Source organism: Zootoca vivipara, chromosome W, assembly GCF_963506605.1.
Source record: "Zootoca vivipara chromosome W, rZooViv1.1, whole genome shotgun sequence".
In the NCBI taxonomy this organism is placed as follows: domain Eukaryota; kingdom Metazoa; phylum Chordata; class Lepidosauria; order Squamata; family Lacertidae; genus Zootoca; species Zootoca vivipara.
The window spans coordinates 5298036-5322964 of record NC_083293.1 but is presented as its reverse complement, the minus strand read 5'-3'; the positions used below and the strand labels follow the sequence as shown (position 1 = coordinate 5322964).

At 49.4% G+C, this 24929-nt stretch overlaps 1 protein-coding gene across 1 annotated transcript in view; it reads right to left on the bottom strand.

The window, feature by feature from the left end:
- The window catches only part of LOC132591449 (zinc finger protein 850-like), a 125240-nt gene extending 100544 nt beyond the window's left edge, over positions 1-24696 (bottom strand). Inside the window, exons 1-2 of the mRNA XM_060270048.1 lie at positions 24528-24696; positions 21851-23332 (exon numbers count right to left, since the gene is read on the bottom strand). Coding sequence (XP_060126031.1) covers positions 21851-23332; positions 24528-24627 — 1582 coding nt within the window. The 5' untranslated portion in view covers positions 24628-24696. The remainder of the gene's footprint in view (positions 1-21850; positions 23333-24527) is intronic.
- Positions 24697-24929: the final 233 nt, after the last annotated feature.

Below are 24929 nucleotides of genomic sequence, written 5' to 3'. Positions count from 1 at the left end.
CTGCTAACGCGGGTGGGCTGCTCGTTCCTCCCCCCCCCCCACCGCAAAAGCGGAGCACGCTGGCAGTGGCTTGGGAGGAAGAAGAGCAGCATCGTTAAGGGCTGCTCCCCTCCTCTTCATGATGGCAGCCCCCGTGCCTTCCCTGCTCCCTGTCAAACTTCTCCCCCTCCCCCCGCAACTTGTAAAAGCAGGCTTTTGCAAGCGGCAGAGATGCTTCACGGAGCAGGGGAGGAGGGGCAGGCTCGCTTTTCCCAGAGTGGAGCTGCTTTGGAGGGAAGGAGGTGGAGCCATCCTCCGTGCTCACCCAAAAGCAGCAAAGAGGGAGAAAAGTCTTGGGTGGCGCTTGGATCCTGACCCGGGCTCCTGGAAGGGAGGGGGCAGTGGAGAAATAAAGCAGAGGCATTGCTAGCAGCCCTCTCTGCTTGCAATTGCAAGCGCAGCAGGAGCGGCGTCTGCAGCTGCCGCCAAGATGCCCGCGCGCAGGGCGCGAGGAGGAGCCTGCGGAGGAAGGGGAGGAAGGAGGGACAAGGAGGCGGCGAGGGAGGGAGGGGTGCGTCTTGGCCAGGAGCAAGGCGAGGAGGCCGGCCGGGAGCCCGGACGGACGGACGCGGAGCTGCCGCCACCGCTGCAGAGGCCCCGACCTTGTCCACCTTCTCCTGCTCCTCCTCCGGCTGCTGCACCTCTCAGCTGTTTTTTGGTTCTAGGGGGGCAGCTTCAGTGGCACGCTGGCGGTGGCATGGGAGGAGGAAGGGCAGCCCACGTGCCTTCCCTGCTCCCTGTCAAACCTCTCCTCCTCCCTCCCGCAGCTGCCCCCCCTAGAAGCAAAAAAAACACAGCTGAGAGGCGCAGCACCATGCTCCGCCTTCTAGGAGCAGGGAGGCGAGGGGCGGGCCAGTTAGGAGGGAGGGGCGTCAGCGTCATGCCAGCCAGCCAATAACGCGCCACCTTGCTAGCCTAGCCCGCCCCTCTCCCCTCCTCCCCAGCCCCGAGCCCGGCAGCCTCGGAAAGAAAACAAAAGCGCGCCGTAAGCTCAGGGGAAAGAAAGCCACCACAGGCGTGCCTAAGTGAACGTTCCGGCCCTGGGCGGGCAGCGGGCCACATCACGAGGTCTGGCGGGCCGGATTAGGCCCCCGGGCCTTGACTCTGACACCCGTGCCTTAAAGTATTCTTCACGCAGAGTATGCGCAGTTAGCTAAGCAAAACACCACCAAGAGTGTAGGTATAATCTGCCTTGTGTGAAACCCCTTACTAGCATACAGAGGAAAAACTAACTGTTGGGTTTCTTCAACGCAAAAAACAAACTGACTCTAAAGGCTTTAAACTAAATATACATACTTTCTCCCACATCCAAAACCTCCCACAAAAACCCTCATTAAACTACCCGAGAACTATCAGCAAACAAAGTAATTATACTAAGGTTTATCTAAAGGGGATCTCTTAAACTAAGAACAAACAGAGAGTGATCCATAACGAGATGTATCAAACTGCAAGATCTAGCAAGAGATGCAGAAGGCTTTCTAGCAGAGCCTTATATACAAAAAACATAGCCCACACCTGTGAGCAATTAAGAGAAACGCTTGCACCTGTTTCTCTTAAACAGACAGTGTTTACATTAGACCGGCACTAAAGTAATGACTATTCAAAACAAAATCCAACACAACCCTCTGCAGCTAGCCCCCTCACATCCCCTGGGTCCAGCCCAGGAGCATATGCGGGGGGGGGGGGGCAGACTTCTGGCTCTTGGTTTCAATAGACTCAAGAAGCAAACATTAAGTAGTACAGCATTACATTTCCAGAGATAAGGTTTGTAAATGAAATACAGTATAATCTCAGTGAAATCATAGAATCCTAGAGTTGGAAGAGACCACAAGGGCCATCCAGTCCAACCCCCTGCCAAGCAGGAAACACCATCAAAGCATTCCCCCAACCCCCAAATGAACTTCAAGAGCTGGGCATTTTAGGCAATGAGACTTCCTGGATGTCACGGTCCCGTCGGCGGGCGTCAGGACCAGAGGCAAGATGGTGGTGAAGAAGCAGGGTCGAGGAGCAAGGCGGAGGCAAAGGTCCACGGGGCACGAAGCAAGGCGAAGGCAAAGCAAGGGTCCAGGAACAAGAAGCAAGGCGAAGGTCCACGGGGCACGAAGCAAGGCGAAGGCAAAGCAAGGGTCCAGGAACAAGAAGCAAGGCGAAGGTCCACGGGGCACGAAGCAAGGCGAAGGCAAAGCAAGGGTCCAGGAACAAGAAGCAAGGTGAAGGTCCACGGGGCACGAAGCAAGGCAAAGGCAAAGCAAGGGTCCAAGGAGCAAGGCGAAGGATCCAGGAACAAGAAGCAAGGCGAAGGTCCACGGGGCACGAAGCAAGGCGAAGGCAAAGCAAGGGTCCAGGAACAAGAAGCAAGGCGAAGGTCCACGGGGCACGAAGCAAGGCGAAGGCAAAGCAAGGGTCCAGGAACAAGAAGCAAGGCAAAGGTCCACGGGGCACGAAGCAAGGTGAAGGCAAAGCAAGGGTCCAGGAACAAGAAGCAAGGCGAAGGTCCACGGGGCACGAAGCAAGGCGAAGGCAAAGCAAGGGTCCAGGAACAAGAAGCAAGGCGAAGGTCCACGGGGCACGAAGCAAGGCAAAGGCAAAGCAAGGGTCCAAGGAGCAAGGAGCAAGACGAAGGATCCAGGAACAAGAAGCAAGGCGAAGGTCCACGGGGCACGAAGCAAGGTGAAGGCAAAGCAAGGGTCCAGGAACAAGAAGCAAGACGAAGGTCCACGGGGCACGAAGCAAGGCAAAGGCAAAGCAAGGGTCCAAGGAGCAAGGAGCAAGGCGAAGGATCCAGGAACAAGAAGTAAGGCGAAGGTCCACGGGGCACGAAGCAAGGCGAAGGCAAAGCAAGGGTCCAGGAACAAGAAGCAAGGCGAAGGTCCACGGGGCACGAAGCAAGGCAAAGGCAAAGCAAGGGTCCAGGAACAAGAAGCAAGGCGAAGATCCACGGGGCACGAAGCAAGGTGAAGGCAAAGCAAGGGTCCAGGAAGAAGAAGCAAGGCGAAGGTCCACGGGGCACGGAGCAAGGCGAAGGCAAAGCAAGGGTCCAGGAACAAGAAGCAAGGCGAAGGTCCACGGGGCACGAAGCAAGGCAAAGGCAAAGCAAGGGTCCAAGGAGCAAGGAGCAAGGCGAAGGATCCAGGAACAAGAAGTAAGGCGAAGGTCCACGGGGCACGAAGCAAGGCGAAGGCAAAGCAAGGGTCCAGGAACAAGAAGCAAGGCGAAGGTCCACGGGGCACGAAGCAAGGCAAAGGCAAAGCAAGGGTCCAGGAACAAGAAGCAAGGCGAAGGTCCACGGGACACGAAGCAAGGTGAAGGCAAAGCAAGGGTCCAGGAACAAGAAGCAAGGCGAAGGTCCACGGGGCACAAAGCAAGGCAAAGGCAAAGCAAGGGTCCAAGGAGCAAGGAGCAAGGAGCAAGGCGAAGGATCCAGGAACAAGAAGCAAGGCGAAGGTCCACGGGGCACAAAGCAAGGCGAAGGCAAAGCAAGGGTCCAGGAACAAGAAGCAAGGCGAAGGTCCACGGGGCACGAAGCAAGGCGAAGGCAAAGCAAGGGTCCAGGAACAAGAAGCAAGGCGAAGGTCCACGGGGCACGAACCAAGGTGAAGGCAAAGCAAGGGTCCAGGAACAAGAAGCAAGGCGAAGGTCCACGGGGCACGAAGCAAGGCAGAGGCAAATCAAGGGTCCAAGGAGCAAGGAGCAAGGCGAAGGTCCACGGGGCACGAAGCAAGGCGAAGGCAAAGCAAGGGTCCAGGAACAAGAAGCAAGGCGAAGGTCCACGGGGCACGAAGCAAGGCAAAGGCAAAGCAAGGGTCCAGGAACAAGAAGCAAGGCGAAGGTCCACGGGGCACGAAGCAAGGTGAAGGCAAAGCAAGGGTCCAGGAACAAGAAGCAAGGCGAGGGTACACGGGGCACGGAGCAAGGCGAAGGCAAAGCAAGGGTCCAGGAACAAGAAGCAAGGCGAAGGTCCACGGGGCACAAAGCAAGGCAAAGGCAAAGCAAGGGTCCAAGGAGCAAGGAGCAAGGTGAAGGATCCAGGAACAAGAAGCAAGGCGAAGGTCCACGGGGCACGAAGCAAGGCGAAGGCAAAGCAAGGGTCCAGGAACAAGTAGCAAGGCGAAGGTCCACGGGGCATGAAGCAAGGCGAAGGAAAGCAAGGGTCCAGGAACAAGAACCAAGGCGAAGGTCCACGGGGCACGAAGCAAGGCAAAGGCAAAGCAAGGGTCCAAGGAGCAAGGAGCAAGGCGAAGGATCCAGGAACAAGAAGCAAGGCGAAGGTCCACGGGGCACGAAGCAAGGCAAAGCCAAAGCAAGGGTCCAAGGAGCAAGGAGCAAGGCGAAGGATCCAGGAACAAGAAGCAAGGCGAGGGTCCACGGGGCACGGAGCAAGGCGAAGGCAAAGCAAGGGTCCAGGAACAAGAAGCAAGGCGAAGGTCCACGGGGCACAAAGCAAGGCGAAGGCAAAGCAAGGGTCCAAGGAGCAAGGAGCAAGGCGAAGGATCCAGGAACAAGAAGCAAGGCGAAGGTCCACAGGGCACGAAGCAAGGCGAAGGCAAAGCAAGGGTCCAGGAACAAGAAGCAAGGCGAAGGTCCACGGGGCACGAAGCAAGGCGAAGGCAAAGCAAGGGTCCAAGGGGCAAGGAGCAAGGCGAAGATCCACGGGGCACGAAGCAAGGTGAAGGCAAAGCAAGGGTCCAGGAAGAAGAAGCAAGGCGAAGGTCCACGGGGCACGGAGCAAGGCGAAGGCAAAGCAAGGGTCCAGGAACAAGAAGCAAGGCGAAGGTCCACGGGGCACGAAGCAAGGCAAAGGCAAAGCAAGGGTCCAAGGAGCAAGGAGCAAGGCGAAGGATCCAGGAACAAGAAGCAAGGCGAAGGTCCACGGGGCACGAAGCAAGGCAAAGGCAAAGCAAGGGTCCAGGAACAAGAAGCAAGGCGAAGGTCCACGGGACACGAAGCAAGGTGAAGGCAAAGCAAGGGTCCAGGAACAAGAAGCAAGGCGAAGGTCCACGGGGCACGGAGCAAGGCGAAGGCAAAGCAAGGGTCCAGGAACAAGAAGCAAGGCGAAGGTCCACGGGGCACAAAGCAAGGCAAAGGCAAAGCAAGGGTCCAAGGAGCAAGGAGCAAGGAGCAAGGCGAAGGATCCAGGAACAAGAAGCAAGGCGAAGGTCCACGGGGCACAAAGCAAGGCGAAGGCAAAGCAAGGGTCCAGGAACAAGAAGCAAGGCGAAGGTCCACGGGGCACGAAGCAAGGCGAAGGCAAAGCAAGGGTCCAGGAACAAGAAGCAAGGCGAAGGTCCACGGGGCACGAACCAAGGTGAAGGCAAAGCAAGGGTCCAGGAACAAGAAGCAAGGCGAAGGTCCACGGGGCACGAAGCAAGGCAGAGGCAAATCAAGGGTCCAAGGAGCAAGGAGCAAGGCGAAGGTCCACGGGGCACGAAGCAAGGCGAAGGCAAAGCAAGGGTCCAGGAACAAGAAGCAAGGCGAAGGTCCACGGGGCACGAAGCAAGGCAAAGGCAAAGCAAGGGTCCAGGAACAAGAAGCAAGGCGAAGGTCCACGGGGCACGAAGCAAGGTGAAGGCAAAGCAAGGGTCCAGGAACAAGAAGCAAGGCGAAGGTCCACGGGGCACGGAGCAAGGCGAAGGCAAAGCAAGGGTCCAGGAACAAGAAGCAAGGCGAAGGTCCACGGGGCACAAAGCAAGGCAAAGGCAAAGCAAGGGTCCAAGGAGCAAGGAGCAAGGAGCAAGGCGAAGGATCCAGGAACAAGAAGCAAGGCGAAGGTCCACGGGGCACAAAGCAAGGCGAAGGCAAAGCAAGGGTCCAGGAACAAGAAGCAAGGCGAAGGTCCACGGGGCACGAAGCAAGGCGAAGGCAAAGCAAGGGTCCAGGAACAAGAAGCAAGGCGAAGGTCCACGGGGCACGAACCAAGGTGAAGGCAAAGCAAGGGTCCAGGAACAAGAAGCAAGGCGAAGGTCCACGGGGCACGAAGCAAGGCAGAGGCAAATCAAGGGTCCAAGGAGCAAGGAGCAAGGCGAAGGTCCACGGGGCACGAAGCAAGGCGAAGGCAAAGCAAGGGTCCAGGAACAAGAAGCAAGGCGAAGGTCCACGGGGCACGAAGCAAGGCAAAGGCAAAGCAAGGGTCCAGGAACAAGAAGCAAGGCGAAGGTCCACGGGGCACGAAGCAAGGTGAAGGCAAAGCAAGGGTCCAGGAACAAGAAGCAAGGCGAGGGTACACGGGGCACGGAGCAAGGCGAAGGCAAAGCAAGGGTCCAGGAACAAGAAGCAAGGCGAAGGTCCACGGGGCACAAAGCAAGGCAAAGGCAAAGCAAGGGTCCAAGGAGCAAGGAGCAAGGTGAAGGATCCAGGAACAAGAAGCAAGGCGAAGGTCCACGGGGCACGAAGCAAGGCGAAGGCAAAGCAAGGGTCCAGGAACAAGTAGCAAGGCGAAGGTCCACGGGGCATGAAGCAAGGCGAAGGAAAGCAAGGGTCCAGGAACAAGAACCAAGGCGAAGGTCCACGGGGCACGAAGCAAGGCAAAGGCAAAGCAAGGGTCCAAGGAGCAAGGAGCAAGGCGAAGGATCCAGGAACAAGAAGCAAGGCGAAGGTCCACGGGGCACGAAGCAAGGCAAAGCCAAAGCAAGGGTCCAAGGAGCAAGGAGCAAGGCGAAGGATCCAGGAACAAGAAGCAAGGCGAGGGTCCACGGGGCACGGAGCAAGGCGAAGGCAAAGCAAGGGTCCAGGAACAAGAAGCAAGGCGAAGGTCCACGGGGCACAAAGCAAGGCGAAGGCAAAGCAAGGGTCCAAGGAGCAAGGAGCAAGGCGAAGGATCCAGGAACAAGAAGCAAGGCGAAGGTCCACAGGGCACGAAGCAAGGCGAAGGCAAAGCAAGGGTCCAGGAACAAGAAGCAAGGCGAAGGTCCACGGGGCACGAAGCAAGGCGAAGGCAAAGCAAGGGTCCAAGGGGCAAGGAGCAAGGCGAAGGTCCACGGGGCACGAAGCAAGGCGAAGGCAAAGCAAGGGTCCAGGAACAAGAAGCAAGGCGAAGGTCCACGGGGCACGAAGCAAGGCGAAGGCAAAGCAAGGGTCCAGGAACAAGAAGCAAGGCGAAGGTCCACGGGGCACGAAGCAAGGCAAAGGCAAAGCAAGGGTCCAAGGAGCAAGGAGCAAGGCGAAGGATCCAGGAACAAGAAGCAAGGCGAAGGTCCACGGGGCACGAAGCAAGGCGAAGGCAAAGCAAGGGTCCAGGAACAAGAAGCAAGGCGAAGGTCCACGGGGCACGAAGCAAGGCAAAGGCAAAGCAAGGGTCCAGGAACAAGAAGCAAGGCGAAGGTCCACGGGGCACGAAGCAAGGCAGAGGCAAAGCAAGGGTCCAAGGAGCAAGGAGCAAGGCGAAGGATCCAGGAACAAGAAGCAAGGCGAAGGTCCACGGGGCACGAAGCAAGGCGAAGGCAAAGCAAGGGTCCAGGAACAAGAAGCAAGGCGAAGGTCCACGGGGCACGAAGCAAGGTGAAGGCAAAGCAAGGGTCCAAGGAGCAAGGAGCAAGGCGAAGGATCCAGGAACAAGAAGCAAGGCGAAGGTCCACGGGGCAGGAGCAAGGCGAAGGATCCAGGAACAAGAAGCACGGCGGCAACAAGGCAAGGGTCCAAGGAGCAGGAGGCCTGATGCAACCAGGCAGGGAAAGCGTTGCTGTGGCCAAGAGCTGGAGGGAAATGCTGGGCCTTGCTCCTTGGACATGATCCATGGCATGATCTGAATGATGCTGCCTCTGTTACACAACACAGTGTGACCTCATAACACCTTCCTTGAAACTATATATCACACTAAAATTGGTAAAATGTGAGTTGATAGCCAACACATTGTGTGTCATAGTCATATCACTCTTTGGGAGATGTGATTGAATACAATTGCTTTCCATGATGAGTGTACATCAGGTGCTAACAAAATAAGAGAAGCACTTCTCTACAAAGTTTGACACAGATTGCTATCATTTCGGTGACACAGAATGAAAAATACAAAATGAGATATTTTTTCAATAAGGTATTTATTCAATCAATAATAGTTCCCCAAGTGTTTGGGCTTTATTTATTTCTTCCTTAAGGACTGTCAGGGGTGATCAAACCATCGCCAGCATGACCAATAGGCATTTGGCCTTCCTGAATAGCTGTAACTAAACCTCCTTGGATTTTAAAACAGCATGTGGAGAGAGCTCATCTATTTTTGAGAGCTCTGATGTGCATCTTTAGAAAGAAATCCAGTGTTCATTTCCTCCATAGCCATACCTGTCTGGCTGAAGATGACTGGGAATATAATCAGTGCTTTTTTTCTGGGGATACTCAAGGGTTTGCAGTATTCTAGAAGGAAAGCGCTGAATAGAATTATTTTCCTAAGTGCTTTGTTCATACAGCAGGTCCCACACTGAAGTGATGCAGGAACAGGGTTTCCTCTGACTTTTACATTCTGTTTTCTTTGGTCAACATTCTACTAAACCTTGTCTAAAGAGATTAACCTTTTCCTGTGATTCAGTAGACCTTCTTAGTCATATGTACAGGGTCAGTTCACATGTGACAGTCATGGCACCACTCCACCCTTACCTGGCATCTTCTCGTAAGCCTCTCCATATTGTCTTAAATGCTACTGCCCATTTCATATTTTCTGCTCATTGTTTAAAACTCTTCTCAGTTTTCCTGTAAGATTTGTTTGCCCAATGCTGCTGAATACTGCTCTTCTCGGTTTCACAGGGTGCCCCCTCTACTCTCTCCCTTCCACTACTTCCCTTCCCTCGGGTGCTGTTCCTTCCAGGCTCTGCCTGACATTGTGCGCCTTGTAGACCAGTCAGGATGAGAGGAAGAAGGTAAATTTCACTAGGACACAGATCTGTCACCTCCTGCTGAAGTGCCCTGTCTCAGGTGGGCTCATGGCGAAGCCTGCTCTGTCTTTTCTTCTTCTGATCATGTACATAGGAAGATAATTGTTAGTGCTCAAACATGATTTGTGTGGAAGGGGTTCACATATGTTTTGTAATAAATGCATATATGAACCTACAGAGATTGTGATGAGTTTTGTTCCAAAATGTGTGTTTTTGACCTCTTAGAAATGCCTCCCTGCTCTCTAAGGGGGGCGCCGGAGGGATCTTCGCACCACGGCGCCGGATATGCTTAAGATGGCCCTGTTCACCTGCAAGAGTGGCAGTTTGTGTGGCTGGATTGTTGTCTTGGTAATGGACAGGATGAGAGTCAATCAATCTGAGACTTCCGGTCTGTCGCGGCGGAGAGAAGGACGCAGGGACTTCGCGTGCCGAAGTCCCTGGCCTCGCGGAGGGGGGGGGAAGTCCGCAGAGCGAGCGGATTCCCCGTAAAAACACCGGGTAGAGAGTCCCGGTGACTCACGCGCCCAGCGGCTGCTCCGTTTTGCGGATCCCCCGCTGCCCGAGAGCTCAGTAGAGCGATCGAGAGCCGGTGGGGTGGAACCGCGGGAGCCATTTTGGGCTATATCTTACCTCCGAGAAGCGAAGCTCCGAGTCCTGACCCGGCAAGCGGCGGATTCTTCCAAACAAAATTAAAGGTTTCCATAAAGTAAGTGGAATTTTTATTTGGACTTTAAAATCACCAATTGGAAAAATAGGAGAGACTTTAAAGAAACGGAAGTCGGTCTCTTCCTAATGGCAAACCGGGAGGCGCATTAAATAAACCTAAGCCGAAAGAGGAAAAAGTTTTTTGGACGGTGGACCCGAAAGAAAGAAAGACTTTTTTGAACCTTCTCAGCGCCCAAGTCCGGCACCTCTTGAGGTACAGCATTATCAAGGGGAAGAGTGTTTTGACAGCTGTCAAAAGCTGTCAAACTGTCAAAAGACCGGGTGGATTTATTGCATTGCTGTGAACAGTAAAAATTGACTGAAAATGTGGTAGAACTATTTAAATTGGAATTAAGAATGGATTTGTGATTGAGTTAAAGACAAAGGAAAAGAACAGCCAAAATGGAGTCGATCGTCTAACAGGAAGGAATTTTCCAGCACCCTTTGCTCCCTATCTCCTGTTTGCTTGCGGTTAAGAGAAGTATGGAAACAAAGTATTCTCGAGCCTTCCAGGAGGCAGTGCTGAACTATCTACAAACATGGGAGGACATTTACAAGGAACGGCAACATCCCAATTTATCACCAGTTGAGGCTGAAGTCCAAGTTCAGGACTTAGAGGATAATTTGGATTTGGAGACTGTTGAGTTTGAGACTGTGTGTGAGGAGAAACAATTTGAAGAGAATCTTGAAGAGGACTTGGACTATAAAAAATATGTTTGGGATGAAGCAAAGCATGAATTTCAAAAGGAAGAAAAACAAGCAGAGCAAGAAAATGAGAAGCAAAAGAATGTGAAGATTAATGCAACTGAAGATCCTGGAGGGGTTAAAATGTGGGGTGGTGTTACTGAGGGATGGGAAGGACAGGGGCAGGGGGGGACAAAGGCCTGGAGATGGAACTGGGAAAGGATTGGTGTGGGGTGAAAATCTTAGTTAAAAGGTTTTGTTTTGGCCTTTGAAAGACGGTTTTCGAAATTTTGGCTTGTTAACGGAAATGCTGATCCAATTGGGGGAAAGGATTTAGGGAGAGGGGAGGGAGGATAAAAAAGGGGGGGAAAAAGCTGTGATTTCTGGAGGGAATTAGAAGAATGGCTGAGGAAAGAATTTTTAGGTTTAATAATAATTTTTGTGAGTTCAGATAGGTGTCTGGGCAGAGAGCTGCCTATCCTCCTCTCCTACTCTGGGACACCCAGTGGCAGGGGGTGCTCAGAGGGGTGAGGAGGGGGTGGAAAGAAACCCAGACACAATAATGGAACCTTGGAAGTGCTGTGCCCTACGGGTCCCTCTTGTGGCAGAAGGGGGGCGGTGGGAGGGCAGCATGGAAAAGGAGGAGGATTAAGTTAACATTATAAGAAAAGGATTTTGATTTGGAATAGAAAACCCGCCATAAGTAATTAGAGATTGATAGGAAAACCAGGAGGAAGAGTATCGAGGAAGTCATAATTATAATGTTAAGATAATAAGAATTGGGAAGTTACATTTCTTCCCTATTGATGTTGTGTTTGTATTTGTTTAAGTATGTTTATGAAAGAGCTGGGGGAAACCAATCCTCAGAGCTCCTCCATTCCTGTCCTTTCAGTGGCAGGGGGGGGGGATGTGGGGGGAGGAGGGAGGGGGGAGGCCAAACCCAACTTATAATGGACCCCTTTGAATTCTTAACGCACACGGGTGCTACCGGTGGCAGAGGTGGACCGGTGGGTGGAGGGAAAACGAAGGGACAGTGTTATATTGTATGTTATATTATATGTATTGTTTGTCTTGTTTGTATAAAATTAATAAAAATTATTATATAAAAAAAGAGAGTCAATCAATCTGAAGCTCAATCCAGATAAGAGAGAATCACAGTTTGGGGGTGGTTCCTTAGGCCAGCGAAAGCCTAACTAATGTTGCCCTTGCTCTGGTAACCTATAGGTTAGATTGCAAGGCAAGAAACCTTCTCTTCAACCAGGCCTTTGGCTGGTTGACCTCCAGTGCCCTTTCAAATGTGTTGCAGAAGGGGAGATTGTTGGTTTGTTGTTGTTCTTCATTTTATTATGCAGGTTGTGGTTTCAACATTGCAGGTCCATGTGGTGAAGAACCCTGAGATCTATGGGCTTATACCTGAAGGAGCCTCCATCGTTCAGCCTGGACACTGAGTTCCAACTCTGAGAGCCTTCTGGAGGTTCCCTCACTGCATGTCAGGCAGCTGCTGGCAACTCCGGGCTGGTTACCCAAGAATGTACAAAGACAAGGGAATGTGTCTTACCATCCCCTTTTTACTGCCCTCTGTGGCCTCCCTCAAACTCCTGTTGTAACTCTAAACTGTCTTCCTCTTCTTACTCCTCCCTGGAAGGATCAGGCTGGAGAGGCAATCTCCACCATTCCTCCTCTGCCCAGTCCCTGACACTGCGAGAAGTGAGGTTACAGGGAAGCAGGCAGAGGGCCTTCTCGGTAGTGGCTCCTTCTCTGTGGAATGCCCTTCCTTCAGGTGCCAAGGAGATGAATAACAATATAACCTTTAGAAGACATCTGAAGGCAGCCCAGGATCGGGAAGCCTTCTAGTATGTGATGTTTTATTATGTTTCTATATATACTGGAAGCCACCAAGAGTGGCTGGGGCAACCCAATCAGTTGGGCGGATAATAATAATAATAATAATAATAATAATAATAATAATAATAATAAATGAAGGGTGGTATACAACTTAAAAAAATAATAATATCAAAAATAATCTGGTTGGCCCTTGTGAGAACAAGATGCTGGACTAAATGTGTCATGGGCCAGATCCAGCAAGTTCTCCTTTATGTTCTTATGTATTACTGTGTTTAGACTTAGATTTTTGGGTAAACCAGTTCAAGCACAGATTGTGAAAAATGCTGTATATAAATAGACAATGACAAGAAAGGGGTGAAAACACTGAGTATGAAAAAGATAAGAATTGGGACACACAAGGGATTTCCTTGGCCGGTTTTCTTCCAACAAATGCCTGCATTTTCTAATAATGCAACAATTAAAGGCATCAATGTTGCAAGTTGACTCTTATTTGCTCCTCCGAATCAAGTGGTCTTTGCTGTTCAAGTCGGGTGAGAAGCCCACTATGATATCTTGGAGGAGCAGAATTTGAGTTCTTGCTCACATGCATTCTATTCCTCCCTCTGAGGCATTATGTACAAAAGGCCTTTGCAACACACAGTTCTCACTTACTAGGTCAAGTAATCTTTGTCCAAAATAATACCTGGGGTTGGGAAAATATAGTCATTTATAGTTGTAGGAGATTTCACTTCGTTCTGATTGCCTAAGATGCTGGCAGTTTTCATCATTCTGTACTTCACCTGGTGTTAGGGATCAGGAGCATTGGCTGTGGTTGGAGTCACAATTCTTAGTGGTACACTGTACAAAACAGTAAGGTGAGATTCACTGGATAGTATTCAGGGGCTAACCCAGGCATCCCCAAACTGTGGCCCTCCAGATGTTTTGAGACTACAACTCCCATGATCCCTAGCTAACAGGACCAGTGGTCGGAGAAGATGGGAATTGTAGTCCAAAACATCTGGAGGGCCGAAGTTTGGGGATGCCTGGGCTAACCTATAGACATTTGCTCCTTTTTCTGGCTCTCAGCCCTAAAACTATGGGGATGGAGGGTTAGGCAAGTCTTCGCTGACTTCGTAAGCTGTGGCAGGTGGGGAGCAGGCAGAAAACACTGGACATGATCCATGCCAATCTCCACGGATCTAGTTACAGGTAGGTAGCCGTGTTGGTCTGGATCGAAGTAAAATAAAAAAAATTCCTTCAGTAGCACCTTAAAGACCAACTAAGTTTTTGTTTTGGTATGAGCTTTCGTGTGCATGCACACTTCTTCAGATACAGTGAAATGGAAGTTTCCAGGCACTTATGTAGAGAAGGGGTGGGGAGGGGTGGGGATGGGGAGGGGGGATCACTCAGAAGGGTGGTGGAAATGGGTGATTGACTGACTGATAGCTGTTGATGACCGGAAACGACTGCAAATGGTTTTGCATGAAAAAGCAAGGGTTGAGATGGCTGAAGATCGCTTATCATGTATAATGAGATAAGAATCCGATATCTCTGTTCAAACCAGGTCCCTCCATGGTTTTGAACTTGGTGATAAGTTGCAATTCAGCAACTTCTCTTTCCAGTCTATTTCTGAAATTCTTTTGTAGTAAGACAGCTACTTTGAGATCTTGTATAGAATGTCCTGGGAGATTGAAGTGTTCTCCTACTGGTTTTTCTGTCTTCTGGTTCCTGATGTCAGATTTATGTCCATTTATCCTTTGGCGTAGGGTTTGGCCTGTTTGTCCAATATAGAGAGCTGAAGGGCACTGTTGGCATTTGATGGCATACACAATGTTAGAGGATGAGCAATTAAATAGTCCTGAGATGGTATGTTGGATGTTGTTGGGGCCAGTAATGGTGTTGTCTGGGTGTATGTGGCAGCAAAGTTGGCATCTGGGTTTATTGCAGGCTCTGGTACCAGTGTCCATGTTAAGTCTGGTGGTTGTATTATTGTGGGTGAGGAGTTGTTTAAGATTGGGTGGCTGTCTGTAGGCAATGAAAGGTCTTCCTCCCAGAGCTTGAGAAAGGGAGCTGTCATTGTCCAGGAGAGGCTGTAGATCTCTGATGATGCGTTGTACTGTTTTAGCTTGGGAGCTGTATGTGATGACTAGTGGTGTTCTGTTATTTTCTTTTTTGGGTCTGTCTTGCAGCAGGTTCTCTCTAGGTATCTGTCTGGCTCTGTTGATCTGTTGTTTAACTTCATCAGGTGGATATTTTAGTTCTAAAAAGGTTTGCTGTAGATCTCTTAGGTGAGATTCTCTGTCTGTAGAGTCGGAACAGATGCGGTTGTAACGTAAGGCCTGGCTGTATACGATGGATTGTTTGGTATGTTTGGGATGGTAGCTAGAAGCATGTAGATATGTTTGTCGGTCAGTTGGTTTTCTGTATAAGGTGGTGTCTATATGTCCATCCTGTATTTTTATAGTAGTGTCCAAAAAATGTATTTCTTGCATAGATTGGTTCATTGTTAGGTTGATGGTGGGGTGAAAGTCATTGAATGTCTGGTGGAAGGTTTCCAGGGTCTGTTGTCCATGTGTCCAGATAATAAAAATATCGTCAATGTATCGCAGGTACAGGAGAGGTTTGAGTGGGTAGGAGTTAAGGAAACGTTGTTCTAAATCTGCCATGAAGATGTTGGCATACTGTGGGGCCATGCGGGTGCCCATGGCTGTGCCGCTGATCTGGAGGAACAGGTCATCACCAAATTTGAAGTGGTTGTGGGTAAGGACAAAGTGGCAGAGTTTGGTAGCAAAGTCCGCTGTGGTTTTATCTGAAATGGTGTTCCTTATGGCTTGTAAACCATCATTGTGTGGGATGTTGGTATATAGAGATTCCACATCCATAGTGGCTAGTATAGTATTGTTAGGAAGATTGTTCAAATATTGTATTTTCCTCAGAAAATCTGTGGTGTCACGTACGTAGCTGGGAGCACTGATAGCATATGGTTTCAGAACAGAGTCCATATAGCCGGAAACACCCACTGTAATGGTGCCAATACCTGAGATGATGGGGCGTCCTGGGTTTCCTGGTTTGTGTATTTTGGGTAGAAGATAGAAAGTTCCTGGCCGAGGTTCCGCTGGTGTGTTTGTGAGGATCTGTTCTTGGATGTGTAGGGGTAGCTCCTTAATAATCTTGTTCAGTTCTTTTTTGTATGCTTGTGTGGGGTCTGAGTCCAATTTCATGTAAAAGGCAGTATTGGAAAGTTGTCTGTGGGCCTCCTGAATGTAATCAGTTTTGTTCATGATGACGACAGCTCCACATTTATGTCCATTTATCCAGCTCCTCCATTTATGTCCATTTATCCTTTGGCGTAGGGTTTGGCCTGTTTGTCCAATATAGAGAGCTGAAGGGCACTGTTGGACATAAATCTGACATCAGGAACCAGAAGACAGAAAACCAGTAGGAGAACACTTCAATCTCCCAGGACATTCTATACAAGATCTCAAAGTAGCTGTCTTACTACAAAAGAATTTCAGAAATAGACTGGAAAGAGAAGTTGCTGAATTGCAACTTATCACCAAGCTCAAAACCATGGAGGGACCTGGTTTGAACAGAGATATCGGATTCTTATCTCATTATACATGATAAGCGATCTTCAGCCATCTCAACCCTTGCTTTTTCATGCAAAACCATTTGCAGTCGTTTCCGGTCATCAACAGCTATCAGTCAGTCAATCACCCATTTCCACCACCCTTCTGAGTGATCCCCCCCACCCCTCCCCACCCCTTCTCTACATAAGTGCCTGGAAAGTTCCATTTCACTGTATCTGAAGAAGTGTGCATGCACACGAAAGCTCATACCAAAACAAAAACTTAGTTGGTCTTTAAGGTGCTACTGAAGGAATTTTTTTATTTTCCACGGATCTACTTTGTCAAGGTTAAAGTTGGGGCTCTCGTTTGCCCAACTCTCTGTGTCCATCTTCTTTCTTCCAGATGTGAGTGCAACTCCTGTTCTGTTTAGGAGTACTGAACTATTAATAATGGGAGACGGTTGAAATAGACTAGGAATCATTTTTTAAAAAGCAGATGGTGTCTCCTACCCGTTTGATTTGAAATCATTCCACCTGGACATGAAGCACAGTCATAGCAACAAAATGGCAGCCCCTCCTTCTTTTTCCGGCTGTAGCCTGGCTGGCACCGATCGTTACACAAACCGAGGGGCAGGACCTGCCCAGAAAGAGGGGAGAAGAGGAAGCTCCCTTTTGCATGGTAAAGAACACAGTTTGAATCCAAGAGAAGAGACCATTTGGCAGACCCGTGTTATTCCAGAAAGGTGGTTTATGCATGAATAAATTGTAATATAAATATTGGGAGTGAAGCAGAAGGGAGATTCAATTTTCAACTGTAGAAACATGGTGGATGGAAAGAGGACAGAGAAAGACAACCGATTCTGAAATACAGGGAGTTGGCGGAGAAGGTAAGATAGGAAGCAAATACATTTGGGCTGCCATATGTATCTTGAAGAGGGGGGGGGGGGGGGAAGGACAGCCTGAGCCTTTGCCAGGCCAGGCCAGGGAAAGAGGTGCACGGCTGTGGGCATGTAGGGCCCCTGCCAGCGCACCCGAGTGCCTCTTTCTACAGCTTGGGCTAGAAGTAAGAGGCTGAGGTGTGCAGAGGAGGCCACACCCACACCTCAGCCTGTGCCCAAGCCCCTCCCCCCAAAACCCCCTATCTCCGGACATTTCCTTTTAAATATAAAAATCTCCAAGGATGGGCATGTTGCCCTCTGCAAAGAAAAGGACATGTCCTGGATTACCCAGACGTATGGCAACCCTAAAATACATTAGGCTCAGAGAAACACTGCAAGACCAGAACTCTTCCCCAAACTGCAAACTCAAGCACCTTCTCTTATCCTCCCAGAGTGATTGCCGTCTCTCAAAGATCTCCACAAAAAGTTGAAGTGTTGCCATTTCTCAGTGCAGGGCCTTTTAGCTTTGGGTCCTTAGGTAAAATAGTTGATGGGGATGCTCCAAGCATTTGGGGAAATGAAAGGTGGAGCTACAATCTGAGTATCTAGACACAGGAATGTAGGAGTTTGCCCTAAGAATTTAAGAGCCCTGCTGGATCAATCAATCAATGGACCCTGTATTCCAGCATCCTGTTCTCAAAGTGGCCGCCCAGATGCCTCTGGGAAACCCACAAGCAGGACCTGAGCACAAAGGCACTGTTCTTTCTACACATTTCCCTGCAATTAGTATTCAGAAGCACTGCTGCCTCCAGCCATAGCTTTTTCTGTCTAAAACACAGTTTCCATGTGTGGGCAGTATAAGGTTTGCTTGCTTGAAATTAAACACAAAGAGAATGTTTTGTTTCAGGAAAAGAAGCGTGTGAGAATGAAAGCGGAATGGAAACAGCAGCTCCTATAGGAAATAAGGGAAAGGAGATTGTCTATCCTTGTTGTAAGCCTCTTTGATGAAGAAAATAATCACAAGGCTTAATATGAAGTGAGACAGCACCCCCTTATGGCTTAGTGAAGAAATGATAACAGATATTGCTGGGGGGACGGAACCCAGTAGCAATATATTGGATACTAGTGCCATTCAGCCCGTTTAATAAACGGGCGCTAGAACATTCGGCCTTTTTCGGTGGCAGCGGCGCGTGGGGGGCTTTTATTCCTTGTCTAACCCTAACCCTCCCCCCATCCCTTTGATCCTTAATTTATCCCTAATTTTCTCCCCCCCCGGTTCCCAAACCCCAAGCCAAAGTCCCCCCCCCTTTTTTTACCTTTACAGCCCGGGCTCGGCTGGGGGGTGTGGGGGGTATTTCTTCCTTTACCCCCTCCGAAGCTTGTGTTTGGAGTGCGGATCCCTCCCCACCCTGTTTTCGCGCGCTTTTTGCGCCTGCCGTTTGGTTCCTAATTTCCCCCCGTCAATAGCGCTGCTGCTGCCAGGGCCCAGTGGCCTAATTCTGGCTCCTGGACGGCCCGGGCGGCTGCTCCGGGGTGTACGCCCAGTTTTTCGGGGGGTGGGGGTGGCTCCCACTACTTTTGTTGGCCTCCGCGGCTGTTTTTCAGTCGCCTGCTGCGTCCGGGAGGGAGCTTTGCCGTCCGGGGGGCTTGCGCCCACCCCGGCGCTTTCTGAGGGTCCCACAGTTGGCGCTGAGCATTCGGTGGCCTCCCCGCGCCTTTCCTGGCCGTTCCGGCCCAGCGGGGGTCTCCCGGTTGCTTGCACTGTTTGGGCCTCAATTTCGGGCCTGTTAGTGAGGAGAAGCCGGGGCCTCGATTTTTTGATTTTTTGGCCTCGATTTTTTGATATGAAAAGAACATTTCGTACAAAGATTACCATAATAAAGGACAAAAGTGGAAAGGACCTGTGAGGGACAAGGGATACAGGGAAGTCCCTCCCAACTTAAGTTCCAGCCCATCCCCAAGCGCTGGAGAGAATAGGGAGAGCTCTGCCTCCAGCGGAGAGTCAGGAAGTGGTGTCCGAGGCTCAGGCAAGGTTGCGGAGCCCATGCCCCAGGTGGGACAGGAAGTTGGGCGCACGGGGGGAAGGCCAATCCCCCCAACTCCCGAATTGCGACGCAAACGTAGGGGGAAGAGGTTGGGTCTACCAAAGCTTCTATGCTGGAAGAAAACGCGCCAATCGCCATTCGGAGGTTCTGACACCTCACCTTAAGGATGTGTATTAACCGCTCTGAACACTGTAAATAATCAGCACTTAATAAAAGCCTAAAAAGACCATGCTGGAGTCGTTACTCTAGAGTAGCCACATCAGGCCCTCTGACAGGACCTAACAGAAGCAGAAGACATCAAGAAGAGGTGGCAAGAATACACAGAGGAATGATATCAAAAAGATATGGAGGTCTCATACACCCCAGGTAGTGTGGTTGCTGATCTTGAGCCAGACATCTTGGAGAGTGAAGTCAAATGGGCCTTAGAACTAGCACTGCTAATAACAAGGCCAGTGGAAGTGATGATATTCCAGCTGAACTATTTAAAATTTTAAAAGATGATGCTGTTAAGGTGCTACACCCAATATGCCAGCAAGTTTGGAAAACTCAGCAATGGCCAGAGGATTGGAGAAGATCAGTCTACATCCCAATTCCAAAGAAGGGCAGTGCCAAAGAATGCTGCAACTACCGCACAATTGCGCTCATTTCACACGCTAGCAAGGTTATGCTTAAAATTCCACAAGGCAGGCTTAGGCAGTATGTGGACCGAGAACTCCCAGAAGTGCAAGCTGGATTTCGAAGGGGCAGAGGAACCAGAGACCAAATAGCAAACATGCGCTGGATTATGGAGAAAGCTAGAGCGCTCCAGAAAAACATCTACTTCTGCTTCATTGACTATGCAAAAGCCTTTGACTGTGTCGACCACAGCAAACTATGGCAGGTTCTTAAAGAAATGGGAGTGCCTGATCACCTGGGCGTTCCACAGGGCAGGCGCCACTACCAAGAAGGCCCTCTGCCTGGTTCCCTATAACCTCACTTTTCGCAGTGAGGGAACTGCCAGAAGGCCCTCAGCGCTAGACCTCAGTGTCAGAGCTGAATGGTGGGGGTGGAGATGCTCCTTCAGGTATACAGGACCGAGGCCGTTTAGGGCTTTAAAGGTCAGCGCCAACATTTTCAATTGTGCCCGGGAATGTACTCAGTTGGAAAGTGGCGGTCTGCTTAAGATGCTCTTACCTGCTGCATCTGGATTCTCGTGCCCTGCTCTTAGATGGCTGGACTGAAAGTGTGTTTCAATATTAGGAGGGGACTTGAGAGAGACACCAGTCCCTTGGGAGCAAATGGCTCCGTTGCGAAAGCAGTAGACTCTCCATCTCTCCAGGGTATGGAGACCCCCAATATGACACCCCACCCTTAGAAGAAGAACCAGGCCCTCCAGCCCTGTGCAAAGCCCAGCCTGTCCCCTTCCCAGCCCTGCTTCTTATTCACCTGCATGGACTTGAAGCCCCTCTGAATCCAGCCTCCCTGTGATATACCCATTTCACAGGCGCCACAACTGAGGCTGGGAAACTTCACCCCTTTTGCTGCGGGGCTGATGCACCATTTCCCAACCTGGGCATGAGTTAGTTCATTGTTATGTACACCCACCCCTTGATTTTACTCATTTCCAGCACTCCTGCGTTAAGAAGTAAAAGGAAATTAAATTGTCCTCTGGATCTTCAGTCTCAGCAAACACTCCTTCCCCAATCTCTGTTTTTAAACCACCAGGAACAGAGTTGCTTTCCTTGGAGGTTTTCCAAACAGAGGCTGGAAGGCCAAATGTCAGGGATTCTTTAGCTAAGATTCCTGCATTGCAAGGGGTGGGACTAGATGTTCTTTGGGGTCCAACCTTGCAGTTGTTTACTATTATTATTTTAAAGCAGATTTTTATTTTTAAAAGATCAGGGTATTTGGACAACACTAAGTAATGATGATGATGATGATGATATTACACAATATCATTATAAGAGTTAACGATTCCAATTCCATATATATTTATCTAATGTCTTGGTGATATTATTATCCAAAAACATATATGTTGATTCTAAACCTATTATAATAATTAATAATTATTTATTACTTATACCCCGCCCGTCTGGCTGGGTTTTGCCGGCCATGTAAAATGTGAAATCCAACACTCTAATTTCTATGTTTGTGCTTAAATGCAAAACTGGAAATGACAGGCTCTTCATGTTCCCCACCAACCACAAGGCTTGCATTCTGTGAGCTTGTGGCAGCCTCTATATTTTGCATTTTGCTTCAAAGAGGAAGGAGCCAATATTATCCCAGTACTCAGTCATCCCCCCACCTACAGAGGGAATTTCCTGTGCCTCGTTTTTTTCTGAAGGAAAAATTGCTTCAAAAAAGAACCAATCAAATAGGCTGCAAGCATGGGCGTAGCCAGGGGGCAGGGTTGGGCAGCCGCCCCCAAATCAATAAAAATCAATACAAGTACAAAGCAAACTGAGGATCTGCCCCCCCCCCCCACAAAAAACCAATCATGGCTACGCCCACTGTTGCAGATTATCTGTACATGAGCTTCCAATCCAATAACTGGATTCGCACATTGGTCCTTTCCTAGTTGTGGCACAAAACAGTAGCAACACCTGATGCCAGATGCTCAGGAATTACTTCCACAGAGACGGGCCTTGGCTGGAGCCTGGAGCAGCCAATAGGGAGGAGCCAATAGGGAGCCAAGGCAGGGAGGAGAGAGAGAGGAGGAAACAGTGGGTCAAAAACTCTTCGGAATATAAGATGCTCAGGGGACAAATTGGGCATGAGAATAATAATAATAATAATAATAATAATAATAATAATAATAATAATAATAATAATAATAATAATAGCCTCCCTAAACAAGGCTGCCTTCAGATGTCTTCTAAAAATCTGGTAGCTGTTTTTTTCTTTGACATCTGATGGGAGGGCGTTCCACAGGGCGGGCGCTGTTCTGTAGTGGGTCTTCAGTGATTTCAGCTCAGTGCAAATAAGAAGCAGGAGGCGAGGATCTGGTACAACATCTCTTTACTTCAAAGAACAGGTAAGAGCCAGAACACAAGGAATGGGGAAAACTGGGACTTATATAGTAACAGAGACAACAGGCGCCACCACCGAGAAGGCCCTCTGCCTGGTTCCCTGCAACCTGGCTTCTCGCAACGAGGGAACCGCCAGAAGGCCCTCGGTACTGGACCTCAGTGTCCGGGCAGAACGATGAGGGTGGAGATGCTCAATGGGTTTTGTGATGAATACTTTGATGGGAAGTCAGATGGTGGCTGTGACTAAAGCTCTTTCCACATTCCAAGCACTGATAGGGTTTCTCCCCTGTATGAATTCTTTGATGGGTGTTGAGATTTGAGGCTTGACTGAAGCTCTTTCCACATTCCAAGCACTGATAGGGTTTCTCCCCTGTATGAATTCTGTGATGGGAAGTGAGATGTTGGCTGCGACTAAAGCTCTTTCCACATTCCAAGCACTGATAGGGTTTCTCCCCTGCATGAATTCTTTGATGGGAAGTGAGCTGTCCCCTCTGACTGAAGCTCTTTCCACATTCCAAGCACTGATAGGGTTTCTCCCCTGCATGAATTCTTTGATGGGTCTTGAGATTTGAGGCTTGACTGAAGCTCTTTCCACATTCCAAGCACTGATAGGGTTTCTCCCCTGTATGAATTCTGTGATGGGAAGTGAGATGGCTAGAGTGACTGAAGCTCTTTCCACATTCCAAGCACTGATAGGGTTTCTCCCCTGTATGAATTCTGTGATGGAAAGTGAGAGATGTGCTGCAACTGAAGCTCTTTCCACATTCGAAGCACTGATAGGGTTTCTCCCCTGTATGAATTCTGTGATGGGAAGTGAGATGGCTAGAGTGACTGAAGCTTTTTCCACATTCCAAGCACTGATAGGGTTTCTCCCCTGTATGAATTCTGTGATGGGAAGTGAGATCAGCGCTCAGACGAAAGCTCTTTCCACATTCGAAGCACTGATAGGGTTTCTCCCCTGTATGAATTCTGTGATGGGAAGTGAGATCACCATTGTTACTGAAGCTCTTTCCACATTCCAAGCACTGATAGGGTTTCTCCCCTGTATGAATTCTGTGATGGGAAGTGAGAACACCACTGTAACTGAAGCTCTTTCCACATTCCAAGCACTGATAGGGTTTCTCCCCTGTATGAATTCTTTGATGGGTCTTGAGATTTGAGGCTTTACTGAAGCTCTTTCCACATTCCAAGCACTGATAGGGTTTCTCCCCTGTATGAATTCTGTGATGGGAAGTGAGATAGGCGCTCAGACGAAAGCTCTTTCCACACTCCAAGCACTGATAGGGTTTCTCCCCTGTATGAATTCTGTGATGGGAAGTGAGAGATGTGCTGCAACTGAAGTTCTTTCCACATTCGAAGCACTGATAGGGTTTCTCCCCTGTATGAATTATGTGATGGGAAGTCAGATGGCTAGAGTGACTGAAGCTCTTTCCACATTCCAAGCACTGATAGCGTTTCTCCCCTGTATGAATTCTTTGATGGGAAGTGAGATTCTTCTTGAAACTGAAGCTCTTTCCACATTCTCTGCACTGATACAATTTCTCCCTCCTCTGTGTTCTTTCGTGTGAAGTGAGACTATTCCTCTGAAGGAACCTCTTTCTCTGATGAGAAGAGGACTGGGAGTTCTGACGGATGTTCTCTCCACACTCTGAATATTTATTTGGCTTCTCCTCTATGTGGATTCTGTTGTGGTCCCCCTTGTTCTTCCCTTCCAATTCATCACCATCTGCAATGAAGAGAGAAGCTAATTAGAACCTCAGGAAGAAATGGAGCTCCAGGTTATTGAACAAAGTTAATGAATGCCTGTGATAGAGGAAGAACTGAAGAATGTTAGATGTGAAGCCTTACTATAATTAATTCCCACTGCTTTCCCCCCCTCCTAGTATGAACTGATGTATTGCTTGGCTTTCATCTGGAAATGGATTTTGTTTGGCTCAATCCTGGAATCCACTCCATCCCCAAGGTCAGTCATCTCTTTAGTCAACCAAATACAGACAAAAACAAAAACAAATCTGATCTTCTACAACTTTTTGTAGTGGAGGTTCATCACATAGAGGTATGTATGAAATTTAAAAATGGATATTATCATCCAACTTTGTCGGTGAAACAAACAGCAACATCTTCACCAACGCACTTCCCAACAGCTGTTGCCTCAATCTGATTGGACTAAATTTAAATTTATACGCAAATCACTTTTTTCACATTAAACCTGTTCCCTCCCATGTTCAGGAGAAGACCAACTCTGTATTGTTTCATTGTTAACAGAAGAGGACAAATGACTATGACTCACACTTAATCTAAGCACAACGGCCACAAGAGCTCCTGACTAGGCATTCAGCTATGCGATGTTGAATGTTATTTGCTCTCTGCTGTTTCCTCGGTTTTTTTTTGTTTTAGTTTAAAGCAATTCATGAATTTAGAACTCATAACTGACCAGTAATGATGAATCATGTTATAGATATTCCTGCAAATTTATTCTGTTAGTTTTGAGATATACAAATGACACAAGAAGACTCGGTCTACATATTTATATCATTTAGTGGTCCTATGTTGCTTGTTTTTAAAAGCAAATAAAAGGCTATTCCAAAAAGGAAAGAGAAAGGCAACACACAGTGGCCCCATCTACGTTCAATCTGCAAAGCAGGATCAGGTCACTTTAAAGAGTCATGGCTTCTAGTGCTGCGCGATAGATCAGTAAGTTGTCTGACCTTGGTAGGGCATCCAGATCACAGTACTGGTTTTAGACATTTTGAGCTGCGGTGGCCGGGGAGCTGTGATGTATTCCTAGCTCAAATGGCTTGCAGATGACACAAGGTGCTCCCCTTCTCCATCTCCATCCGCCTGCCTGCCTCCCCCCACCCCCAAGATGAGCAAGCCCCAATACCTCTCTGGCTCCATCCCTCCATGCCCCTGGGACTCACCCGATCTCTCGGAGGTCCCTGGGAGGGAACGCTCAGAGGTTGTGGGGAGGGAAGCAGGAGACAACCTCACCAGGTCAACCGTCCACCTTCCCCCTTCCATCCTCGCCAGGTTTGCAGGATCCGTCTCTTTTGTCCTTCCTGAGGAGTCAAGGAGCCAAAACAAGCTGCAGGGTCCTGGGAGAGAGGAAGAAGCAAAGGGAGCCTCAGAGGCAGGGCCGTATTAAGCATATCCGGCACCGTGGTGCAAAGATCCTTCTGGCGCCCCCCCCTTTCCCATAGTTGTCAATCTTTTTAAGGGGGGGGAACCCCAAGGTTCCCTAGAGTTGTTGACTTTTTAAGGGAGCTGACACCACGCTTACACATTATCTCTGCTTGGGAAAAGAAAACAGGAAACTTTTTTAA